The sequence below is a fragment of the Balaenoptera borealis genome (assembly GCF_965194805.1).
Source record: "Balaenoptera borealis genome assembly, chromosome: 1".
Classification (NCBI taxonomy): Eukaryota; Metazoa; Chordata; class Mammalia; order Artiodactyla; family Balaenopteridae; genus Balaenoptera; species Balaenoptera borealis.
This window is the reverse complement of record NC_138860.1, coordinates 159425461-159448096: the sequence shown is the minus strand read 5'-3', so window position 1 is coordinate 159448096 and position 22636 is coordinate 159425461. Positions and strand designations below refer to the sequence as shown.

At 40.7% G+C, this 22636-nt stretch overlaps 1 protein-coding gene across 5 annotated transcripts in view; it reads left to right on the top strand.

The window, feature by feature from the left end:
* CCDC30 (coiled-coil domain containing 30) overlaps positions 1 to 22636 on the top strand; it is a 156535-nt gene that overhangs the window by 115513 nt on the left and 18386 nt on the right. For all 5 annotated transcript variants that reach the window (XM_082387700.1, XM_082387699.1, XM_082387698.1 and 2 more), the window contains 2 exons: positions 3305 to 3467; positions 15401 to 15513. In XM_082387700.1, the coding sequence (XP_082243826.1) occupies positions 3305 to 3467; positions 15401 to 15513 (276 nt within the window). The remainder of the gene's footprint in view (positions 1 to 3304; positions 3468 to 15400; positions 15514 to 22636) is intronic.

Genomic DNA, 22636 nt, shown 5'->3' with positions numbered 1-22636 from the left:
CACAGTCTGTAAGGCTGACATCTTTGTTTCTTATGCTGGAACTTGAAGTTGCAGGGCAACCAGTCAGGAAGTGAAAATGGATATAAAGTGAGGGAGAGCTGGAACCCATGAGCACAAGCTGAACCGCAGAGGCTGGCCTAGAACCCAGGTCAGTTTCACTGCCTCCAACCTTGATAAAGTAGGGAGAAGCTGGTCCCCCTCATCAAGGAGCTAAAAAGACACCTGGCCCAGGAGATGGAGAAGATGAAGGAGGATGAGAGGGAAGGTGGAGCAGTTGCAGGCCCAGCTGTCACCTCACGCCACGGTGAGCAGCAGATAAGCATCAACAGTATGAGCTGCAGAAGCACCTGCTCTGATTTTCCAAATGTAAAAATGCTTCACTTCCACCCTCCAAATCTTGCACAAATAGATCTCTTGTAGCCCACTCTAACCAGAAACATACATGGAAGGAATTCCTAGCCAAGTTGACACATTTTACAAAGCCACTACTACCAAGGTGTTATTATTGTTGTTATTTCTATATTTGATGTTACTGTTGTCAAAATCATCATCTTCTTCTCTTCAGCGAAGTGGAATATTCATTTTGGCTAGAAAAAAATGTTTGGGGATAAGGGAAGTGGCAAAAAAAAAAAAAAAGAGAGAGACTAGAAAGGTAAGGTAGGCTTGGTCATGCTGAGCCTAACTAGCCACATTATGGAGTTTGGACTTGTTCATGAGTGAGATTGGTCTATAGTTTTCCTTTCTTGTAGTGTCTTTATCTGGTTTTGCTCTTAGGTTATGCTGGCCTCATAGAATTAGTTAGGAAGAGTCCCCTCTTCTTCAATTTTTCTGGAAGAGATTGTAGAGAAATGGTATCATTTCTTCCTTAAATATTTGGTAGAATTCACCATCTGGGCCTAGTGCTTTATTTTTTGGAAGGCTATTAAGTATTGATTCAATTTCTGTAATAGATATAGGCCAGTTCAGATTATCTATTTCTCCTTGTGTAAATTTTAGTAGATTGCATCTTTCAAGGAATTGGTCCATTTTATCTGTTATCCAATTTGTGGGCATAAAGTTGTTCATACTATCCCTCTATTGTCCTTTTAATGTCCATAGGATCAGTAGTGATGATGATGATCCTGCTTTCATTTCTGATATTAGTAATTTGTGTCTTCTCTAGCCTGGCTAGAGGTTTATCAATTTTATTGAGTTTTTCAAAGAACCAGCTTTGGTTTCATGGTTTTTCTCTACTGTTTTCCTGTTTTCAATTTTATTGATTTCTCCTCTAATCTTTATTATTTCTTTTCTTCTGCTTTATTTAGGCTTATATTAGTCTTCTTTCTCTAGTTTCCTAAGATAGAAGCTTAGATTATTGATTTTCAATCTTTCTTCTTTTATAATATTTGCATTTAATGCTATAAGTTTCTCTCCAAGCACTGCTTTTGCCACATCCCACAAATTTCATAAGTTGTGTTTTCATTTTCATGTAAAATACACATAGTTTAAAATAATTTTAAGATTTGTCTTTGACACATGTATTGTTTAGATAGAAGTATGTTTGTTTAATCTCCAAATATTTTGTGATTTTCCACCTTTCTGTTATGGATTTATAGTTTCATAATATTTTAAACAGTTGTATAGCATTTTGTTACATAGATATATCATAATTTATATAAAATGTTTTTTAGACTTTTTGCTGTTATAAAATAATTTTTTTTAATATTTTATTTATTTATTTGGTTGTGCTGGGTCTTGGTTGCAGCAGGTGAGCTCCTTAGTTGTGGCTTGCCGGCTTCTTAGTTGTGGCATGCAAACTCTTAGTTGCAGCATGCATGTGGGATCTAGTTCCCTGACCAGGGATCAAACCCGGGCCCCCTGCATTGGGAGCATGGAGACTTAACCACTGTGCCACCAGGGAAGTCCCTAAAATAATTTTATAATTAATATCCTGACACATAAGACTTTGTAACTATAACGAAGTATGAGAAGTGTTATACTAAGGGAAGTTTAGGATGCTCAGATAACACATAGCAGGGACACCTAATTTGGTCTAGGAAGCTCGAGAAAGCCTTCCTCAAAGAAAGCTATTTAAGCTGAGAGTCAAGTAGTTGTTATGGGAAAGCTAAGTGGAAAATATCAGGCAAAGGAAGGCCTGGAAGAGGAGGATAGGGAAAAGGTTGGAGTTGCAGGGGAGGAATAAGTGTGGAGAATGACTTGTTTCAGGAAGTGAAAAAGTGCATTTCGCCTGGAACAAAATGTTTGAGGATAGAAGAAGTGGCAAGAAAATGAGGTTAGAAAGGTAAGCTAGCTAACAAACCATATTAAAGGAATTCCCACACTGCTGAGGGCCCGGGTGGGTTCAGTCCCTGGTCAGGGAACTAAGATCCCAAAGTCCAAAAAAAGAATTTTTACTTTACCTTAAGAGTAAAGGAGGGCTTCCCTGGTGGCGCAGTGGTTGAGAATCCGCCTGCCAATGCAGGGGACACGGGTTCAAGCCCTGGTCTGGGAGGATCCCACATGCCGCGGAGCAACTGAGCCCGTGAGCCACAACTACTGAGCCTGCGCGTCTGGAGCCTGTGCTCCGCAACGGGAGAGGCCGCGATAGTGATAGGCCCCTGCACCGCGATGAAAAGTGGCCCCCGCTTGCCGCAACTGGAGAAAAGCCCTCGCACAGAAACGAAGACCCGACACAGCCAAAAATAAATAAATAAATTTATTTATTTAAAAAAAAAAAAAGAATAAAGGAGAATGCTACAGCAGTGTTAACATGTGTGCATTAGTATCAATAGTGTTTGTAACTAACAACCCTATATTAAAGCAAGAAGATGATGGGATTCAACTCGTGAAGCACTGAGAACAAGTACAAAGAATATAGAATCCCGGGGACTTCCCTGAGGGTCCAGTGGTTAAGACTCCTCGCTTCCACTGCAGGGGGCATGGGTTTGATCCCTGGGCACGGCCAAAAAAAAAAAGAAAGAAAGAATAAAGAGTTTGGAATTAGAGCCCTACCTCCATCTTTTCCTAGCCGTGTGACCTGGAGCAAGTTAATTAAACCTCTCTGTGCCACAGCTTCCTCTGGTAAATAAGGAAAATTATTTCTTCTTCATAGGGTGGTTTTCAGGAGTGAGAGAGAAAACTAAGGAAAGCTTCTGTCACAAAGGAGTTTCCTTTGATGTTGGTCCCTTTATCTTATGGACACCTACCTTAACTCAGTGAACCAAAAAAATCCCCTGTGCCCAGTGTAACAATTTTAGGTCGAAGAGTTTCTTTTGCAGAACTTTGCAATTCACAGTGTGGTTTAATGTACATTAATTGCCCTCAGGAAACTCCTAGATCAGAATATGAATGAGCTACAAAAGCAAGTGAAAATCTTAAAGGATAAAGAGAATCAACTGGAAATGACCAGTTCTCAGCAACAATCCAGAATTCAGCAACAAGAGGCCCAACTTAAACAATTGGAATATGAAAAAAGAAAATCTGGTGAGGTAAGAAAGCAAATAGGTATGCTTCTCAGTTCCCCTATTCCCTTAGACCTAATTGATAGCTAATAAGAGCTAATAATTATTGAATGCCTAGCACTTTACCCATTAAGTTTAGTCAGGATTCAGTCAGGAAAGCAGAATCTACTCTAGGTATTGCAAGCAAGAAGGAACTTAACACGGGGAATAACATGCTTACAGAACTGTTGGAAGGGAGAGGTAGGGGTAAGTAGAAGGTTGCCAGCTTTCAATAAATCCAGAAGTTCAGAAATCACAGGGAAACCAACTCCTGCAGCACCAAAGTGGGAGATTTGCAGGAACTCTCCCTGAAGCCCTTACAAAAGTCTCATCTGCTGTCTTCCCATTCATCTACCTGGTAGTGTTACCCGGATACTGGATTTGCCTCTTGGTAGGTGTTGAGCCAAAAGATACAGCCAAGCCAAAGAACAGGAGAAGGAAGGATTTGTTACTTGCAGCAAGTAAGAACACCAGGGCTCTCTCCCAAAGCAGTGTCTCCTTGAACAGCAAAATTGGGGAAGTTTTAAGCTAAGGGTACATGCATATTCATGAAGGAGCTTGAGCAGAGGAGAATTCAGCATAGAATTGGGGCAAAGGTCCATAGAGTCCAAGCTTTAGTTGACTGAAGTCATGAGGGTCAACATCATCATTCTGTCCTCCACCTAGGTGGGGGTCTTACTTCCTGTAGAACTCAAAGACATGTATCAAATTGTTATGTATATCCCTTGAGGAGGAACTAGGACTAGATTTATCGCTGAACTATTGTTTCTTGACTGCTTTTCCTTTGTTCTTAAATTCCCTCACTTCCCTTAAGATCATTAATTACTGAGACCTGTTCAAGGACAAGCATTTTGGCCAGGCTTAGATCACAAAATGGATTAGACCAAAAATGGCTTCTGTCAAGAAAGCCATGCCTGGTTCTTTCTCCAGGGACCCCCTACCATATCTGCTTCCAGTAGTGCTAGAGGAGAACAGTGGCTTTTCCTGTGCTTTCTCCCGTGCTTTCCAAACTGTGTGCAGCTGCCTTTCATTTGCAGAAACCAAACTGGAACTCTGCTGTCAAGGGAGTTTGGGAAATGTTTTCAGACTTCCAACCTTGCAGCACAGGGGACAGCTTAGAAAAATAGGGGCCCTGGTAAGCAATGTCACAGTCCACTTTGTATAGTCAGCTTCCAAACAAACCCTTTTACCCAATATTTAACCTTATAAACAATAAGAAGTATAGTATGCTTGAGAAGCAAGAAGAACTACAATTCTCCAGCCTGTGGAAGGAAAACCACATTCACAGAAAGATAGACAAAATGAAAAGGCAGAGGACTTTATACCAGATGAAGGAACAAGATAAAACCCCAGAAAAGCAACTAAATGAAGTGGAGATAGGCAACCTTCCAGAAAAACAATTCAGAATAATGATAGTGAAGATGATCCAGGACCTCGGAAAAAGAATGGAGGGAAAGATCGGGAAGATGCAAGGAATGTTTAACAAAGACCTAAAGAATTAAAAAACAAACACCTAGAAGAATTAAAGCACAAACAAACAAAGATGAACAATACAATAACTGAAATGAAAAATACACTAGAAGGAATCAATAGCAGAATAACTGAGGGAGAAGAACAGATAAGTGACCTGGAAGACAGAATGGTGGAATTCACTGCCATGGAACAGAATAAAGAAAAAAGAATGAAAATAAATGAAGACAGCCTGAGAGACCTCTGGGACAACATTAAATGCAACAACATTCACATTATAGGGGTCTCAGAAGGAGAAGAGAGGAGAAAGGACCCGAGAAAATATTTGAAGAGATTATAGTCAAAAACTTCCATAACATGGGAAAAAAAATAGCCACCCAAGTCCAGGAAGCACAGAGACTCCCAGGCAGGATAAACCCAAGGAGAAACACACTGAGAAACATAGTAATCAAATTGACAAAAATTAAAAACAAAGGAAAATTATTGAAAGCAACAAGGGAAAAACAACAAATAACATACAAGGGAACTCCCATAAGGTTAACAGCTGATTTCTCAGCAGAAACCCTACAAGCCAGAAGGGAGTGGCATGATATATTTAAAGTGATGAAAGGGAAGAACCTACAACTAAGATTACTCTACCTGGCAAGGATCTCATTCAGATTCAACTGAGAAATCAAAAGTTTTACAGACAAGCAAAAGCTAAGAGAATTCAGCACCACCAAACCAGCTCTACAGCAAATGCTAAAGGAACTTCTCTAAACGGAAAACACGAGAGAAGAAAAGGACCTACAGACACAAACCCATAACAATTAAGAAAATGGTACTAGGAACATACATATCAATAATTACCCTAAACGTGAATGGATTAAATGCTCCAACCAAAAGACACAGGCTCGCTGAATGGATACAAAAACAAGACCCATATATATGCTGTCTACAAGAGACCCACTTCAGACCTAGGGACACATACAGACTGAAAGTGAGGGGATGGAAAAAGATATTCCATGCAAATGGAAATCAAAAGAAAGCTGATACTTATATCAGATAAAATAGACTTTAAAATAAGGAATGTTACAAGAGACAGGGAAGGACACTACATAATGATCAAGGGATTAATCCAAGAAGAAGATATAACAATTATAAATATATATGCACCCAACATAGGAGCTCCTCAATACATAAGGCAACTGCTAACAGCTATAAAATCAACAGTAACACAATAATAGTGGGGGACTTTAACACCTCACTTCCACCAATGGACTGATCACCCAGACAGAAAATTAATAAGGAAACACAAGCTTTAAATGACACAATAGACCAGATAGATTTAATTGATATTTATAGGACATTCTATCCAAAAACAGCAGATTACACTTTCTTCTCAAGGGCACACGGAACATTCTCCAGGAAAGATCACATCTTGGGTCACAAATCAAGCCTCAGTAAATTTAAGAAAATTGAAATCATATCAAGCATCTTTTCTGACCACAAAGCTATGAAATTAGAAATCAATTACAGGGAAAAAAAGATAAAAAACACAAACATATGGAGGCTAAACAATACGTTACTAAATAACCAAGAGATCACTGAAGAAATCAAAGAGGAAATCAAAGAATACCTAGAGACAAATGATAATGAAAACACAATGATCCAAAACCTGCGGGATGCATCAAAAGCAGTTCTAAGAGGGAAGTTTTTAGCAATACAAGCCTACCTCAAGAAACAAGAAAAATCTCAAATAAACAATCTAACCTTACACCTAAAGGAACTAGTGAAAGAAAAACAAACAAAACCCGAAGTTAGTAGAAGGAAAGAAATCATAAAGATCAGAGCAGAAATAAAAGAAATAGAAACAAAGAAAACAATAGCAAAGATCAATAAAACTAAAAGCTGGTTCTTTGAGAAGATAAACAAAATTGATAAACCTTTAGCCAGACTCATCAAGAAAAAGAGGGAGAGGACTCAAATCAATAAAATTAGAAATGAAAAAGAAGAAGTTACAACAGACACCACAGAAATACAAAGCATCCTAAGAGACTACTACAAGCAACTATATGCCAATAAAATGGACAACATTGAAGAAATGGACAACTTCTTTGAAATGTATAACCTTCCAAATCTGAACCAGGAAGAAATAGAAAATATGAATAAACCAATCACAAGTAATGAAATTGAAACTGTGCTTAAAAATCTTCCAACAAACAAAAGTCCTGGACCAGATGGCTTCACAGGTGAATTCTATCAAACATTTAGAGAAGAGCTAACACCCACCCTTCTCAAACTCTTCCAAAAAATTGCAGAGGAAGGAACAGTCCCAAACTCATTCTATGAGGCCACCATCTCCCTGATACCAAAGCCAGACAAAGATACTACAAAAAAAGAAAATTATAGACCAATATCACTGATGAATATAGATGCAAAAGTCCTCAACAAAATCCAACAACACATTACAAGGATCATATACGATGATCAAGTGGGATTTACCCCAGGGATGCAAGGATTCTTCAGTATATGCAAATCAATCAATGTGATACACCATATTAACAAATTGAAGAATAAAAACCATATGATCATCTCAATAAATGCAGAAAAAGCTTTTGACAAAATTCAACACCCATTTATGATAAAAACTCTCCAGAAAGTGGGCATAGTGGGAACCTACCTCAACATAATAAAGGCCATATACGACAAACCCACAGCAAACATCATTCTCAATGGTGAAAACTGAAAGCATTTCCTCTAAGATCTTGAACAAGACAAGGATGTCCACTCTTGCCACCATTATTCAACATAGTTTTGGAAGTCCTAGCCATGGCAATCAGAGAAGAAAAAGAAATAAAAGGAATCCAAATTGGAAAAGAAGAAGTAAAACTGTCACTGTTTGCAGATGACATGATACTATACATAGAGAATCCTAAAGGTGCCACCAGAAAACTACTAGAGCTAATCGATGAATCTGGTAAAGTTGCAGGATACAAAATTAATGCACAAAAATCTCTTGCATTCCTAGACACTAACAATGAAAGATCAGAAAGAGAAATTAAGGAAACAATCCCATTCACCATTGCAACAAAAAGAATAAAATACCTAGGAATAAACCTACCTAAGGAGGTAAAAGACCTGTACTCAGAAAACTGTACGACACTGATGAAAGTAATCAAAGATGACACAAACAGTTGGTGAGATATACCATGTTCTTGAATTGGAAGAATCCATATTGTGAAAATATTGGACTATACTACCCAAAGCAATCTACAGATTCAATGCAATCCCTATCAAATTACCAGTGGCATTTTTTACAGAACTAGAACAAAAAAATCTTAAAATTTGTATGGAGACACAAAAGACCCCAAATAGCCAAAGCAGTCTGAGGGGAAAACATGGAGCTGGAGGAATCAGACTCCCTCACTTCAGACTATACTACAAAGCTACAGTAAACAAGACAATATGGTGGTGGCACAAAAACAGAAATATAGATCAATGGAACAGGATAGAAAGCCCAGAGATAAACCCACACACCTATTGTCAACTAATCTATGACAAAGGAGGCAAGGATATACAGTGGAAAAAAGACAGCCTCTTCAATAAGTGGTGCTGGGAAAACTGGACAGCTACATGTAAAAGAATGAAATTAGAACACTTCCTAACACCATACACAAAAATAAACTCAAAATGGATTAGAGACCTAAATGTAAGACTGGACACTATACAACTCTTAGAGGAAAACATAGGAAGAACACTCTTTGACATAAATCACAGCAAGATCGTTTTTGATCCACCTCCTAGAGAAATGGAAGTAAAAACAAAAATAAACAAATGGGACCTAATGAAACTTTAGAGCTTTTGCAAAGCAAAGGAAACTGCAAACAAGACAAAAAGACAACCCTCAGAATGGGAGAAAATATTTGCAAACTAATCAACGGAGAAAGGACTAATCTCCAAAATATATAAACAGCTCATGCAGCTCAATATTAAAAAAAACAAACAACCCAACCAAAAAATGGGCAGAAGACCTAAATAGACATTTCTCCAAAAAAGACATAGAGATGGCCAAGAAGCACATGAAAAACTGCTCAACATCACTAATTATTAGAGAAATGCAAATCAAAACTACAATGAGGTATCACCTCACACCAGTTAGAATGGGCATCATCAGAAAATCTACAGACAACAGATGCTGGAGAGGGTGTGGAGAAAAGGGAACCCTCTTGCACTGTTGGTGGGAATGTAAATTGATACAGCCACTATGGAGAACAGTGTGGAGGTTCCTTAAAAAACTAAAAATAGAATTACCATATGACCCAGCAATCCCACTACTGGGCATATACCCAGAGAAAACCATAATTCAAAAAGACACATGCACCCCAGTGTTCATTGCAGCACTATTTACAATAGCCAGGTCATGGAAGCAACCTAAATGCCCATTGACAGACGAATGGATAAAGAAGATGTGGTACATATATACAACGGAATATTACTCAGCCATAACAAGGAACGAAATTGGGTCATTTGTAGAGACGTGGATGGATCTAGAGACTGTCATACAGAGTGAAGTAAGTCAGAAAGAGAAAAACAAATATCGTATATTAACACATATGTGGAACCTAGAAAACTGGTATAGATGAACCTGTTTGCAGGGCAGAAATAGAGACACAGATGTAGAGAACAAACATATGGACACCTAGGGTGGAAAGCGACGGTGGCGGGGGGGCGGGCCGGGAGGGGTTGGCTGGTGGTGGGATGAATTGGGAGATTGGGATTGACATATATAAACTAATATGTTTAAAATAGATAACTAATAAGAACCTGCTGTATTAAAAAAATTAAATTAAATTAAAATTTTTTTTAAAAAAAAATGAAGAATAGTATGCTTTCCCCTAATAGGATGCACTATCACTCATATAAATGAAAATGAAATCGCACAACTCAGATTGGGACTTGAACCCAGCCAAAACCCAGACTGGGACTTGAGCCCACTGTCTTAATTGAGATCACACACCTGGTCTCAGGACTTAATGAAGCTGAGGTTCTTCTGTCTCATCTCAGAAAGAATTCAGTGGATAACAAAGTGATAGGTAAGAAATGGATTTATTTAGAGAGAAACATTTTCCATAGACAGAATGCAGTCCATCTCAAAAGGCCAGAGCAGCCCTGGGAGAAACTCACTCCACAGACAGAGTGTGGGCCATCTCAGAAGGTGAGAGGCCCCGAAATATGACGTGGTTAATTTTTATAGGCTGGGTAATTTCATAGGCTAATGAGTGGGAGGATTATTCCAACTATTTTGGAGAAGGGACAGGGATTTGCAGGAATTGGGCGACTGCCCACTTTTTGGACTTTTATGGTTGGCCTCAGAACTGTCACGGCACCTGTGGGTATGTCGTTTAGCTAATTACAACGAGCATATAATGAGGCTCAAAGTCTACTGGAAGTCGAATCTTCTGCCATCTTTGACCTAATCGGTTCCAACCAGTTTTTGTCGTATCCTCAACAGCTATGTCATTCTTTTAAAGGTTGTGCCCTGCCTCCTGTTTCACTGATACACTTAACTTCTCAGAGTCCCAGCAGCATCTGTGGTCATTTGGGGGTAATGTTAATTGCTGCTTCTTCAGTCTCAATCCACATGGATATACTAACTTTAAAACTTAATTATAAGTTAACTACCAATAATACAATAACACATGTTTTGCCAATGAGGTATAGGTTTGAAAAGCCACTCCCATTCCAGCTCTTGGTTTCTTTCCCATATTCTGGCTCTGAGAGAAAGAGCATCATATATCAATCAATGGTTAAAAGTTTAGACATCATCTTATCAGACACCACTGAACCTCAAAAGATGTTTTCACCTAGCCAGCATCATAACTACATCTTCCATAGGTCTTTCCACTGTTTTGCAGGTTGGTTTTTTTTACTGGATAGTGGGATATATGGTGAGACCAATGACTCTCATATATATGAGCCTCTGTTTCACTTCTCTTACTGTAAAATGATTTTCTTGGTCAGAAGCCATGTTGTGTGGTATATATCATGACAAGAAATAAAGAATTTGGTAAGTCCACAGATGGTGGTCCTGGCAAAAGTATTGTGGACAGAGAAAGTAAATCCATATCTAAAATGAGTGTTTCCTTACTATGTATAAAATAGATAACTAATGAGAACCTACTCTATAGCACAGGAAACTCTACTCAGTGCTCTGTGGTGACCTAAATGGGAAGGAAATCTAAAAAAGAGTGGATATATATATACGTATGATTGAATCACTTTGCTGTACAGCAAGAAACTAACAACATTGTAAATCAACTCTACTCCAATAAAAATTAATGAAAAGAACAAAAATAAAATAAAATAAAATGAGTGTCTCTTTCACTGAGGACAAATTGTTGTTCTCTGCATGGTGGAAGGGGTCCAGTATAATAAACCTACTACCAGGTGACTGCCTGGCCCCCCAGTGGATGGTGCCATAACAGTTGCTCAACATTGATCTGTGCTTTTAGCATGTTGAGTGGATTAGCCTTGGTGACTCCTTATAAAATATATTCCTGCCCCCATGCACTTTGTACGTGAGCCCACTGAATGAGCAAATAGGGGATAGAAAAAGAGGCTAAGTGACATCCAGAATGTACTATTTTTTCCACCTGATTATTGAGAGCCACCTCTTCTGTGGAAGCCCTCTGCTGAGCAGAAACACATGTAACACATATATGTTCACACTCTAGGCCTGTGCTGTCTAATATTGTGTCAACTAGCCACATGTGCCTATCTAAATTTAAGTTAATTAAAATTACATAAAATTAAAAATTCAGTTCCTCAGACACACTAGGCACGTTTCATGTGTTCAGTAGCCACAGATGGCAAGTGACCACCATGTTGGAGAGTGCAGACATAGAACATTCCCACTAATTGGACAGCATTTCTAGTCCAGGCCCCTTTTCCAGGCCTCTTTTTCATCAGTCCTCCAATATTATGCTTTCCAAATCCCTGATCATCTGGCCAAACTATTAGAAACTTTCTATAAATTAGCATAGGTCCATGCCTCTGAACATCTCCCTTTCCAGGCAAAGTGAACACAAGCTTTGCCCACTGAGACTTCCCTTCCCCCTGGTCTTAAGGGCTACCCCTCAGTTGGGGCTGTATGCCACAGCAGCCCTACTTTTTTTTTTTTTAACAGCTTTATTGGAGTATAATTGCTTTACAATGTTGTGTTTGATTCTGCTGTATAACAAAGTGAATCAGCTATACATATACATATATCCCCATATCCCCTCCCTTTTGCGTCTCCGTCCCATCCTCCCTATCCCACCCCTCTAGATGGTCACAAAGCACTGAGCTGATCTCCCTGTTCAATGCAGCTGCTTCCCGCTAGCTATCTATTTTACATTTGGTAGTGTATATAGGTCAATGCCACTCTCTCACTTCGTCCCAGCTTAGTGGTTGCTGCATATTGTACAGAATCATACGTACATCAGGACCGAATTTATTCTTCCTTGGCTAACTGGTCATAGAGAACTCCCCATTAGGCCATAGGTTTGGGTTGAGAGAGGTGGTGATGCAATAGAAGTAAGTACCACTTGCTAATGCAGCTTGGAACCTTAAGGACCTGCTTGGGCTCAGTATTTTACATAGCAATTCTGTTTGAGGATGGAGTACTACTGCACATGCCCAGCTCAATGCTCAGTGGATAATAGAACACCTCGTTTCAGGAAGGGCAGCTCAGGTTACTTGATACTTGATTTCTCACAGCCAACCATTCAGTCTCCACCAGGGCCAGTCACAAGCAAGGACCTTTCTCAAAAGGCAAAGAGTTATTATGGGAGGAGAGATGACTTTCCTCCCAAATCATAACATTAAACTACAGTTTTCCAGAGGCTCTGTATTGCTTCCTCAGCTGCCATAGGAACTTGGAGCAACTTTGGGTCATAAAGCCCAAGTGGCAAAGCAGTTTGCACTGCAGCCTGGCACAGCACAGATCTTTGTTTTGCTTTGGGCACCACTAAAACCATACAGCCTTGAAGGTTGCTTGATAAATGGGTTGAAGGCAAAGGTGGTATAAGTTGATTCTAGACTCTGAAGAGGCATTCCAAGCACTTGGCCTTTTCTACCATCAATAGCCCTCAGGTCAGAAAGCCAACAAAGAGAATCTGCTATTCCAGATTGTCTAGTTTGACTATACATTCAAGAATTGGGGAATAATCACTGAGGAGATTCACAAACGCACTAGGCCCATCATGAAACCTACACTGAGCTAATGAATCACTGCAGACATACTCTAAGACACTTTGTGTGTTCAAACTCCATTTTCCACCTTACTTCCTTAAGCCCCCACTCTGAATTGTGAACCTTAGTCTCATTTTGGGTTCCAAGGTATTAGTGTTGAGTAAGAACCACTGTACTGTACGTAATTCCCCCAAAGTCTAGATAGTTCCCTTTCTCCAATGCCCAGTCACCTGGGTAAAAGGCCACAGACCTCTTTGGGGAAGGCTTGGGAGAAGATCACATGCTTGTGGCAGCATCACACACAAGGTTCTTCCTAAAGACAACCTAGCAAAAGGACCCTGGGTCTGAACTGACTCAGGTCTGGGGATTGAGTAAGAGGCCATTACTCTCCATTGTTGTCATTCAAATTGGGCCTCTGTTCACCAGACCCAGGTGCATTTATTTATTTATTCATTTATTTAAAAATACAACTCAAGTAAAACTTTAATAGGCTGTTCATCTATTTTAGTCCTGTAATCACTGTGAGCAATTAACTACAACCAAAGATTGCTATGAGTCAAACCATTTGGTTAAATCTCTGGCCCTATTATCTAATAAGAGTAATAATGCCCACCTCGTATCAGGGGGTTAAACATTGCCACTTGACCTCTGACACGCTGCAGTACCATCATCCCCACTAAAATCTGGCCTTCAATTTGGCATCTCCCACCATCATCCTCAGTAGGAGAGCATGATAGAGCATTTCAAGGAATCTGGTGCTCCACTCACCAGTGTATTTGGCAAAGCCTTGGTGAGAGGAGTGTCTTCTGAGTGATGTGTGGGTCATAGTGATGAGGTGGGTGAGCAGGTCACCCATGACAAATCTACTCCAAACTTCCTATCTACTTAAGACTTTGGATTCTTTCCTCTCTTATACCAAGGAAGTATGGCATCTTAATGTCATTTAACACAGGTCACTGTTGAGTCCAAGTTTCAGTCCACCAACCAAGCAAACTATTAAAGTCACGTTAGATGTTAAAATTAACACATTAAATCCTGAATCTCTGGTAAGTGCATCCATGTCAATAAATTCAGCCTATTCAACATTATATTCCTTTCTCCCTAGTATAATGCCCTACAAATACAGACCTACCTGTATTCCTCAGGTTTCTGCCAATTTAATTTGGCAGAATCTTTCCATTCTTTCAATATGGCAGTCCTCCTAGGTCAGTCCCTATACTCAACCCCCACTCCCCAGGATGGGCTGGGATCTGACTCTAGTTGTAGGATTGGAGGCAAAGAGAAGCGGTAGTGGTATAGGGTGGGTGTTAAGAATAATAGGTATCCTTGCACAGGTAGCTGCCTCAGGTGGAGTCAGTAGAGTCCTCGATGCAAGAGTGGTTAATCTCCTGAGACAGCAGGACTGCTTATGCTGATAAGAGGGGCTCGGTAGGATTTCTAGGTCCAGGGTGCTCAAAGTTATTGGAATGCTGTCGGATGTTCTCGTTCCCAATTCTCAGATTTGCATGTATTTCCAAATAAAGCACTATTTTTCACATAAGAGATGTGGCAAGGCTATGAAATCAACTTATGCTGCAATTCTGCAACCTACTTGATGAAATTTGGGTTTTGGATATATTGACCTGCTGCCTACATGAAGGACGTGCTGTAGGTCTCTGAGTATGCCTTGTTCCAATAATTAAATCCCAAGTTGGACATTTTCTCCTCTGAGGCTCATTAACATGGTCAGGTGCGGCTAGCCACCCCACACTCCTTGGAGTTCTCAGTGCCTCTGTAACTTTGTAGCAGTCCTGTGGTCTGCCAAAGCACTTCACCACAAGCAACTATATTATAATTTAATCAACTTTTCTGTCATGGATTACTAGTATTAGTGACAAGATTAAACTGCCTTCAAATCCAACCAGCTCAGATACCAAGTCCAGACTCCCCGGAGCCACTTCTAGAACCAAATACTTTATTAGTCAGGGTTAGGTCAGGAACACAGCTTTCACTCTACTTCAAGCTGGAAAACTTTCTATGTGTGGAATTAAATGCTCACAAAACTACTGGAAAGGTTGGGGGAACAAAAGTCAAGGAAAAGAGCTATTGGCTTTCGGGAATTCTGGAAGTGCAAAGTCACAGGACGCTACTATGATTTCCATAAGCCTTTTTCAGCAGAAAGGCTTTGCCAGTTTACATTTCGTCAACATCAAACCTTTATTCAGCAGAGTATTCCCATTTTTTAAAATGTTTTTCAGCAGCTCAAGAGCAACCAGGAATTGTCAGAGAAGCTGTCTGGGTTGCAGCAGGAGAAGGAAGCTCTACGTGAAGAGTATGGACAATTTTTGAAGCAGCTTGATGTCCATGTGAGGTAAACAAAAACAAGTTCCCTTTAGAAGACTGTGAGCTACTTCTTAGGGAGCCAGAGCAGGGGATGCTCGTAGAAGTGACCTTTCAAGAACGCCAACACCGTTTTCCTTCGTTCCCAGAAGTTCTATCTATAGGGCTTTTCCTAGGGAGATGTGGGACCTCATTTCTTCCCAAGAGAGGGAGGGGGAAGGGAATTACTATTTATTGAGCTCTAGTGGTATCTAACATCTTGCTCTTCCCCAAATATACCCCCTCACTTGCCTTCAGCCTTCTTTTTCCCTCGCGTACTTTCCTCAGTCTGGACCACGCTCTCCCTATTTCAACTCTTCATTCTCAGCCTAGGAGTCACCTCCTCAAGAAGCCTTTCTTGACACCTCCGGCCTGGGTTGAGTGAGGTGTCACTCTTTGTGTTCCTGTAGCCCTTTGTACATGGCTCTCTGTAATTATTTAAGAACTTGCCATGTTGTTGTGAAATAACGTGACACCTGTCTTCCTCACCAGACTGTAGGTTTTAAAGGACATGGGCCAAGGTCTTACTCATCCTTTTATCCACAGGCCCTGGTATATAACAGGTGCTCAATAAAACTTTATGTTCCCAAACTACCTGCTCTTTCTTCCATTCCCTGGTCATCATCCTACCAGATTCCTCCCGCTCTCCTCCTCTCTGAAATGTAGCTTAGTAGTTCAGACTATGGACTCTGGAGCCATATTGCTTGGATATAATTACTGGTTCTACTAGGAACTAGCTGTGACCTTGGGCAAGTTAAATAACCTCTCTGTGCCTGAGGTATCTCATCTTTAATATGGACAAAATAGCCATTCCTATCGCATAAAGTTGTTATGAGAATTAACCGAATGAATATATGTAAAGCGTTTACTTAGAACAGTGTCTAGCACACAGCTGTTATTATATCTACTTATTTTTAGTTTTTCTCCATGACCCACCTCTCTGCTCCGAGCTCTGCGCCCCTCTGCTCTATTCTTTCTATAGGTTGAAGTTTCTTATTCTCTTATGTTCTCACTCACCTACTATGTTGATGGTAGTCATGATAATGATTTAAAAACCATTTTCTGAAACTCCAGACCTTTGGTTGCAAAGCAACACTGTTTTAATCAGTGTATTTCATTCCTTGACCAGTGGTCAGCGCCAAGCAAGAACTTTAGCAAAACAGCTCAGGCTAATTCTAGACCTGCTGGAATCAACCCTCACAACATAGCCCAGATTTAGTTAAGAATTATCCACTGGTCCTGTGATTGATGTTTTCATTCAAAGTAAAAAAAAACCATTTTTGTACATATATTTTTCATTTTAAAAATTATTTTTATAGAGTAAATTCCTAGGTGTGGAATTACTAGTCCAAAAGCTGGAGCTATGGATCATAAAATGTATTATCAAACATTCAGAAGCATCCTACCAAAATTTTCTGCCGTCATTATATGAGTAACAATTTCACCACATCCGAATTTGCATTGGGTGCTACTTTAGGTGGGGGAGGGCTCTGATGAAACTTTCCCCAGTGTTCTTTCTTTTAAGTGAGGTATAATTTACATATACACCGATTTTAAATGTACAATTTGATGAGTTTTGACAAGTGTACTGTTTGATGAGTTTTGACAAATGTATACACCCACCTAACCACTAGCCCAATCAAGATACAGAACATTTCCATTATCCCTTTAATTTCTCTCCTACCTTTTTGCTGTCAGTCTGTATCTCTTGCTCCTCCACCTCCTCCCAGGCATCCACTCTTCTGATTTCTGCTTCTCCTAGAATTTCATCAAAATGGAATTATACTGCGTGTGATCTTTTGTGTCTGACTTTTTTTAAAAAATAAATTTATTTATTTTTGGTTGCGTTGGGTCTTCGTTGCTGTGCGTGGGTTTTCTCTAGTTGTGGTGAGCGGGGGCTACTCTTCGTTGAGGTGCGTGGGCTTCTCATTGTGGTGGCTTCTCTTGTTGTGGAGCATGGGCTGTAGGCACGGGGGCTTCAGTAGTTGTGGCACGTGGGCTCAGTAGTTGTGGCTCACGGGCTGTAGAGCACAGGCTCAGTAGTTGTGGCTCATGGGCTTAGTTGCTCCGCAGCATGTGGGATCTTCCCAGACCAGGGCTCGAACCTGTGTCCCCTGCATTGGCAGGCGGATTCTTAACCACTGTGCCACCAGGGAAGTCCTGTGTCTGACTTCTTTTGCTCAACTTATTCTATGATTTTTAATGCTCAGTTATAGACATTTCTTTGATGGCTAGTGAGGCTGAATAGTTTTCCATATTATTTGTCCAAACCCTTTAGGACAGTGGATGCTAACCCTAGCTGCACATGCATGGGCCCCAACATAGATTAATTAAATCAGAATCTGTGAGGATAGGGCTTAGGGATCAATACTTTTCTAAAATCATCCCCATGTGATTCTGATGGGCACCTAGGGTTGAAAACTACAACTTTAGGAAAGAAAATGGAAGGGATTGTCAAAACTCTAGGTTCATTTTTGTTTTCATTCCCCTGATCCCACTCCTGACCTTTACAAACAATGCTTATTTTTTTCCATGTTTTCCCAGCTAATCTTCCAGAGGAACAAATTCCTTGCCTTTTTGAAATAAAAATAAATGAAAGACCATCTGGTTTTATATAAACATAAGCAAAAGTTGTCCTTAAATTTTAGAACATGAGTATTGTGCTGTCTTATTGTACAAATTAACAAAGCCAAACATAAACTTAGAAAATCCGCATGTTCTTCAGGCAAGTTGGCCAACAGAACTTCTGGCTAAACTAATAGGTGTGTCAAATAACCAGGCTGCTATGGAAGGGAAGGATCTAAGCTCTCCCCAGCTGAATTGCATCCACATACTCTTCAAACCATGTAGCACTACTGAAAGAAGCCTGAATATCAAGCAATAGGATCCAGTTAGGTCAAGTATAATACATTCACTTGATGGAACATAATACAGCTGTAAAAGATGGTGGCCATGAAGACTAGATAACAACATGGGAAAATGCTGTGATACAATAAATGAAAAGAGCATAAGATAATTTTAATGTAGACAGTGTTTTAAAAAAAAAGATGCTTATAAAAAGACTGGAAGGAAATACAAGAATATTATAATACTGATCATATGGGAGTTGGGTTTTTTCCCAAAATTTTCTATAATTTATAACCTTTAAAAAATAAATTAATATTTTAATAGTCCAAATGGCAGGATAAGAGAGACAGCAGCTGTCTGGCATGGAAGCTGCAGACGTGGGTTTTAATATCCCAGGGCAGAAAGGGTAAAAGCAATTCCAGAAATACATGTTGTGTTTCAAATGATGTCAGAAATCAGAGGAACTGTGAACAGCTGGGAAACTCAGAGAACAACAGGTGTACTGTTAGATAGTGTTAAACCTCTGAAGCTATGGACCAGAGGATGCTGAAACCCGGTGATATCTTTTGCCAAGCTCTTCCTAGTATAAGGGAAAATGAGAACATTTATGAGATAGAAATATCTCCCTGTAAAGAACATAAGTCACAATCTGCAAGAATAGGTACCTCATATTATGTAATGGGTGCTGCAAGGGCCACAGAACTGAACAGGTCTAAGGCAGTTTTATGAACCCAGATATCTAGAGCAACTCTATTAATTAGGATGTAGGTTGAGTTGCTGCAGCAGAGACACTGAATAAGAATGTCTTTAAAAAGGGAGGGTTTTCTCTCTTACCTAAAAGTGCAGGATGGATATGGTAGCTCCATGTTTCCGAAGTCTAGACTCCTTCCTTGTTGTTGCTCCAGCATCTTTAGCACTTAGCCACATAGTTCAGGTGGTTCACCACCATATCCACATTTCTTCCAACAAGAAGGGAGAAAGAGGGGACAGCAAGGGCATTCCATTCTCCTGGAAGGCACACTACTTCCACTCCGGCTGTTGGCCAGGACTTATTCCCATAGCCTCATCTAACTGCAAGGAAAGCCAGAAAATGCAGTTCCTATTTGAGCAACCAAGTGCCAAGCTAAATCCGGGGCTCTATAACGACAGAAGAAGGAGAAAGTGGATTGGGGACAATCCCCACAGTCAGTCACTGCCACGCGCACTGACAAGCTGGTGACAAGGCCCTGTATCCATGTCTCTGGCTTACCAGAATTCAAACATCTCCACTTGGCATCTGGCTAACAGCTAAATTAATCTTCTAAGGGAAAAATATACAAAATGATTCTTTTCTTTTTTAATTTTAATTTTAATTTTATTTTTTTGGCTGCATTGAGTCTTGGTTGCTGCTCATGGGCTTTTTCTCTAGTTCCAGTGAGCGGGAGCTACTCTTCATTGCGGTGCGCGGGCTTCTCATTGCGTTGGCTTCTCTTGTTGCAGAGCACAGGCTCTAGGCGCGCAGGCTTCAGTAGTTGTGGCTTGTGGGCTCTAGAGCGCAGGCTCAGTAGTTGTGGCGCACGGGCTTAGTTGCTCCGCATCATGTGGGATCTTCCTCGACCAGGGATCAAACCGGTGTCCCCTGCATTGGCAGGCAGACTCTCAACCACTGCGCCACCAGGGAAGTCCCTACAAAATGATTCTTTTATTTACAATCAGCAAGTAGGAGAGAGAGGGGCACTATTTTGGAAAATGGAAGAGTCTTGCAAAAACACATTTAGAGGTAAGATATAACTTACAAGAACATAAGACTCTCTTGGAGTAGCTATTCCATCATAGTTTGACTAGAATTAGTATCTAAATAAGTCTGCTTTGCTCTTCCCCTCCCATCTGGTTCCTAGTTTTTATGTAAAACAAAATATCTCAAAGAGAAATTGACAATATCCGGTTTGCCTGGCTTTGCTGGTATTATAGCACTGGGGCATAGTCAGAGATCACAGCCTCTGGAGTCAGATTCTTCTCTGTAAAAGTAACTTCCCTCTGTGTCAGGAGTCCTCAAGACCACCCTCAGGTTTGGAGATTCATTAGGACTTACAGATCTTAGGAAAGCTTTTACATTCATGGTTATGGTTTATTACAGTGAAAGGATACAGATTAAAATCATCAAAGGAAAAAAGCGTGCAGCGAGAGTTCAGGAGAGACAAGATGCAAGCAAGCTTCCCACTGTCCTCAGTGGAGTAGTATGGGCAGTACTTAATTCTCCCAGCAACGTTGTGTGACAATATATATGAAGCATTCCCAGCCAGAGAAACTCACCTGAGCCTTGACATCCAGGGATTTAATCGGGGATTAGTCAGAAGGACAGAGAGAGCTCCTGTGATTGACCTTAACTACTTAGTCTCCAGTTCTCCAACCCCTGAAAAGTCAAACTGATCCAGCATGGCCCAGGCCCATGGTGAACAAAAATGCATTCACCATAAATCATTTTGTTAGCATAAAATATCTGGTGTGGCCCAAAGCCACAGGTATACAGAGACATTATTATCAGGTAGGATGTTCCAAGGGCTTAGAGGTTGTCTCCCAGGAGTCAGTCAAGGACTGGAAACCCAGACCCACTGAGTCTACTGCACAACATCCATCTCCTGGGTCATAGAGTGAGGACATCACCTTCACAAGTTTGCTTTAAAAGTACGCGAGGTGTCTTGTGAAAAGCCTGGAGCACACGTTAGTTCCCTTCACTTAGTTAGGACTTCCTCCAGTTTGAGTGTCAGAGCCCCAGACGGTTGACACAGGCAAACTGCCCAGCATCATAGGCCTGAATGACTGTGCCCTCCCATGCCTACACTGGCAGAGAGCAGATGCTTCATTCCTTAAACACTTTTCCTTTCAGTTAAAAAGGCATTATTCAAATTTCTAGGCAATCAGGGAAATCAGAGGCTAGAGAGAGCATTAGAATACTCTTTTGTTTGTTTAGTTTTTCTGTTTTTAAGATATCAGGATGTAATTGACCACAGATAACAAAAAACCTGACTAATATATTTAAACAAACTTTTTTTATTCTTATATAACAAGAAATCTGGAGGAAGGTGATTATGAAGATTGATTCAGTTGCTCAGTAGCGTGCTTAAGGACAGGCTCTTTCCCTCCTTCTCCTCTGCCATGCTTGGCGGGCTGATGGCTTTGTCCTTAGGCTTCACACCTCATGGTTACAAGGCAGCGGCTGTAGCTGCAGGTAACAGCCTCGGCAGGAGGGCAGCCAGAGCAGAGAGAGACCTTTGCTCAAGTTCTCAGCTTTTCCTGAAATGCCCAGCTGGACTTACCTGTCTCACACACCCAATCCCCACCTCAACCCACCCCGCACACACCTGGGGCCCACCCACCTTCCTTGAGATCAAGGGATCCTTATGGATACCTAAATGAACTTGAGTTCTGTTAGCAGAAATGAAGAAAGGCCATTCTGCCCTTACAGCCTGCCACAAGTAGTCTGTTTACAATGAAACAGAAGTAGTGAGGAGGTCCCCCAAGGGTTTCTCCCAAACTTTAGCCTGCAGCAGAACCCCCTGGAGGACCCAGTAAAACACAGATCCTCCTCCAGACCTTCTTATTCTGTAATTCTGGGATAGAGCCTGAGACTTTGCATCTCTAACAAGTTGCCAGGTGATGATGGTGTTGCTGGTCAGAACACAGTTTGAGGACCATTGCTATTGGCTTAGAGCAAACCTAGTTTAGGAACATTAGCTAGAGCAATGGTTTTCAGTAGGGGATAGTTTGCATTCTAGGGCAAGGGGACACTTGGCAATGTGTGGAGACTTTTCAGGTTGTCACACTGTAGAAGGTGCTACTAGCATCTTGTGGGTGGAGGCCAAGGATGCCGCTAAGCATTCTTCAAAGTACAGGTCAGCTCTCTACACGAAAGAATTATCTGGCCCAAAAGGTCAGTAGTGCAGAAATCCTGGTTCAGAGTGATTTTGTGTTATTAGACCTCATAGGTTTGATCTCGGAGAGGCAGCAGTGAGCGGTGGCGCGAAGCTAGATCTTAATTCCCTGCCCAAGATTTGAACCTGGGTAGCCTGAATGAAAACCAGGAATCCTAGCCACCAGACCCCCTGGCTCTTGCCCCCAGTGAAAAATGCATTTCTCATGGAGGCAAAAACTGTAAAAACGGGTACGAAATTTGTTATTAGAGACATACCACAACAACAAGTGGGAGAGCACACAGAGAAACAGTTTGTTTAGTTAAGATAGAAGCAAGGCAGAGATGCACACCCGGAGAGAAAGGGTGTGGGTGTCCT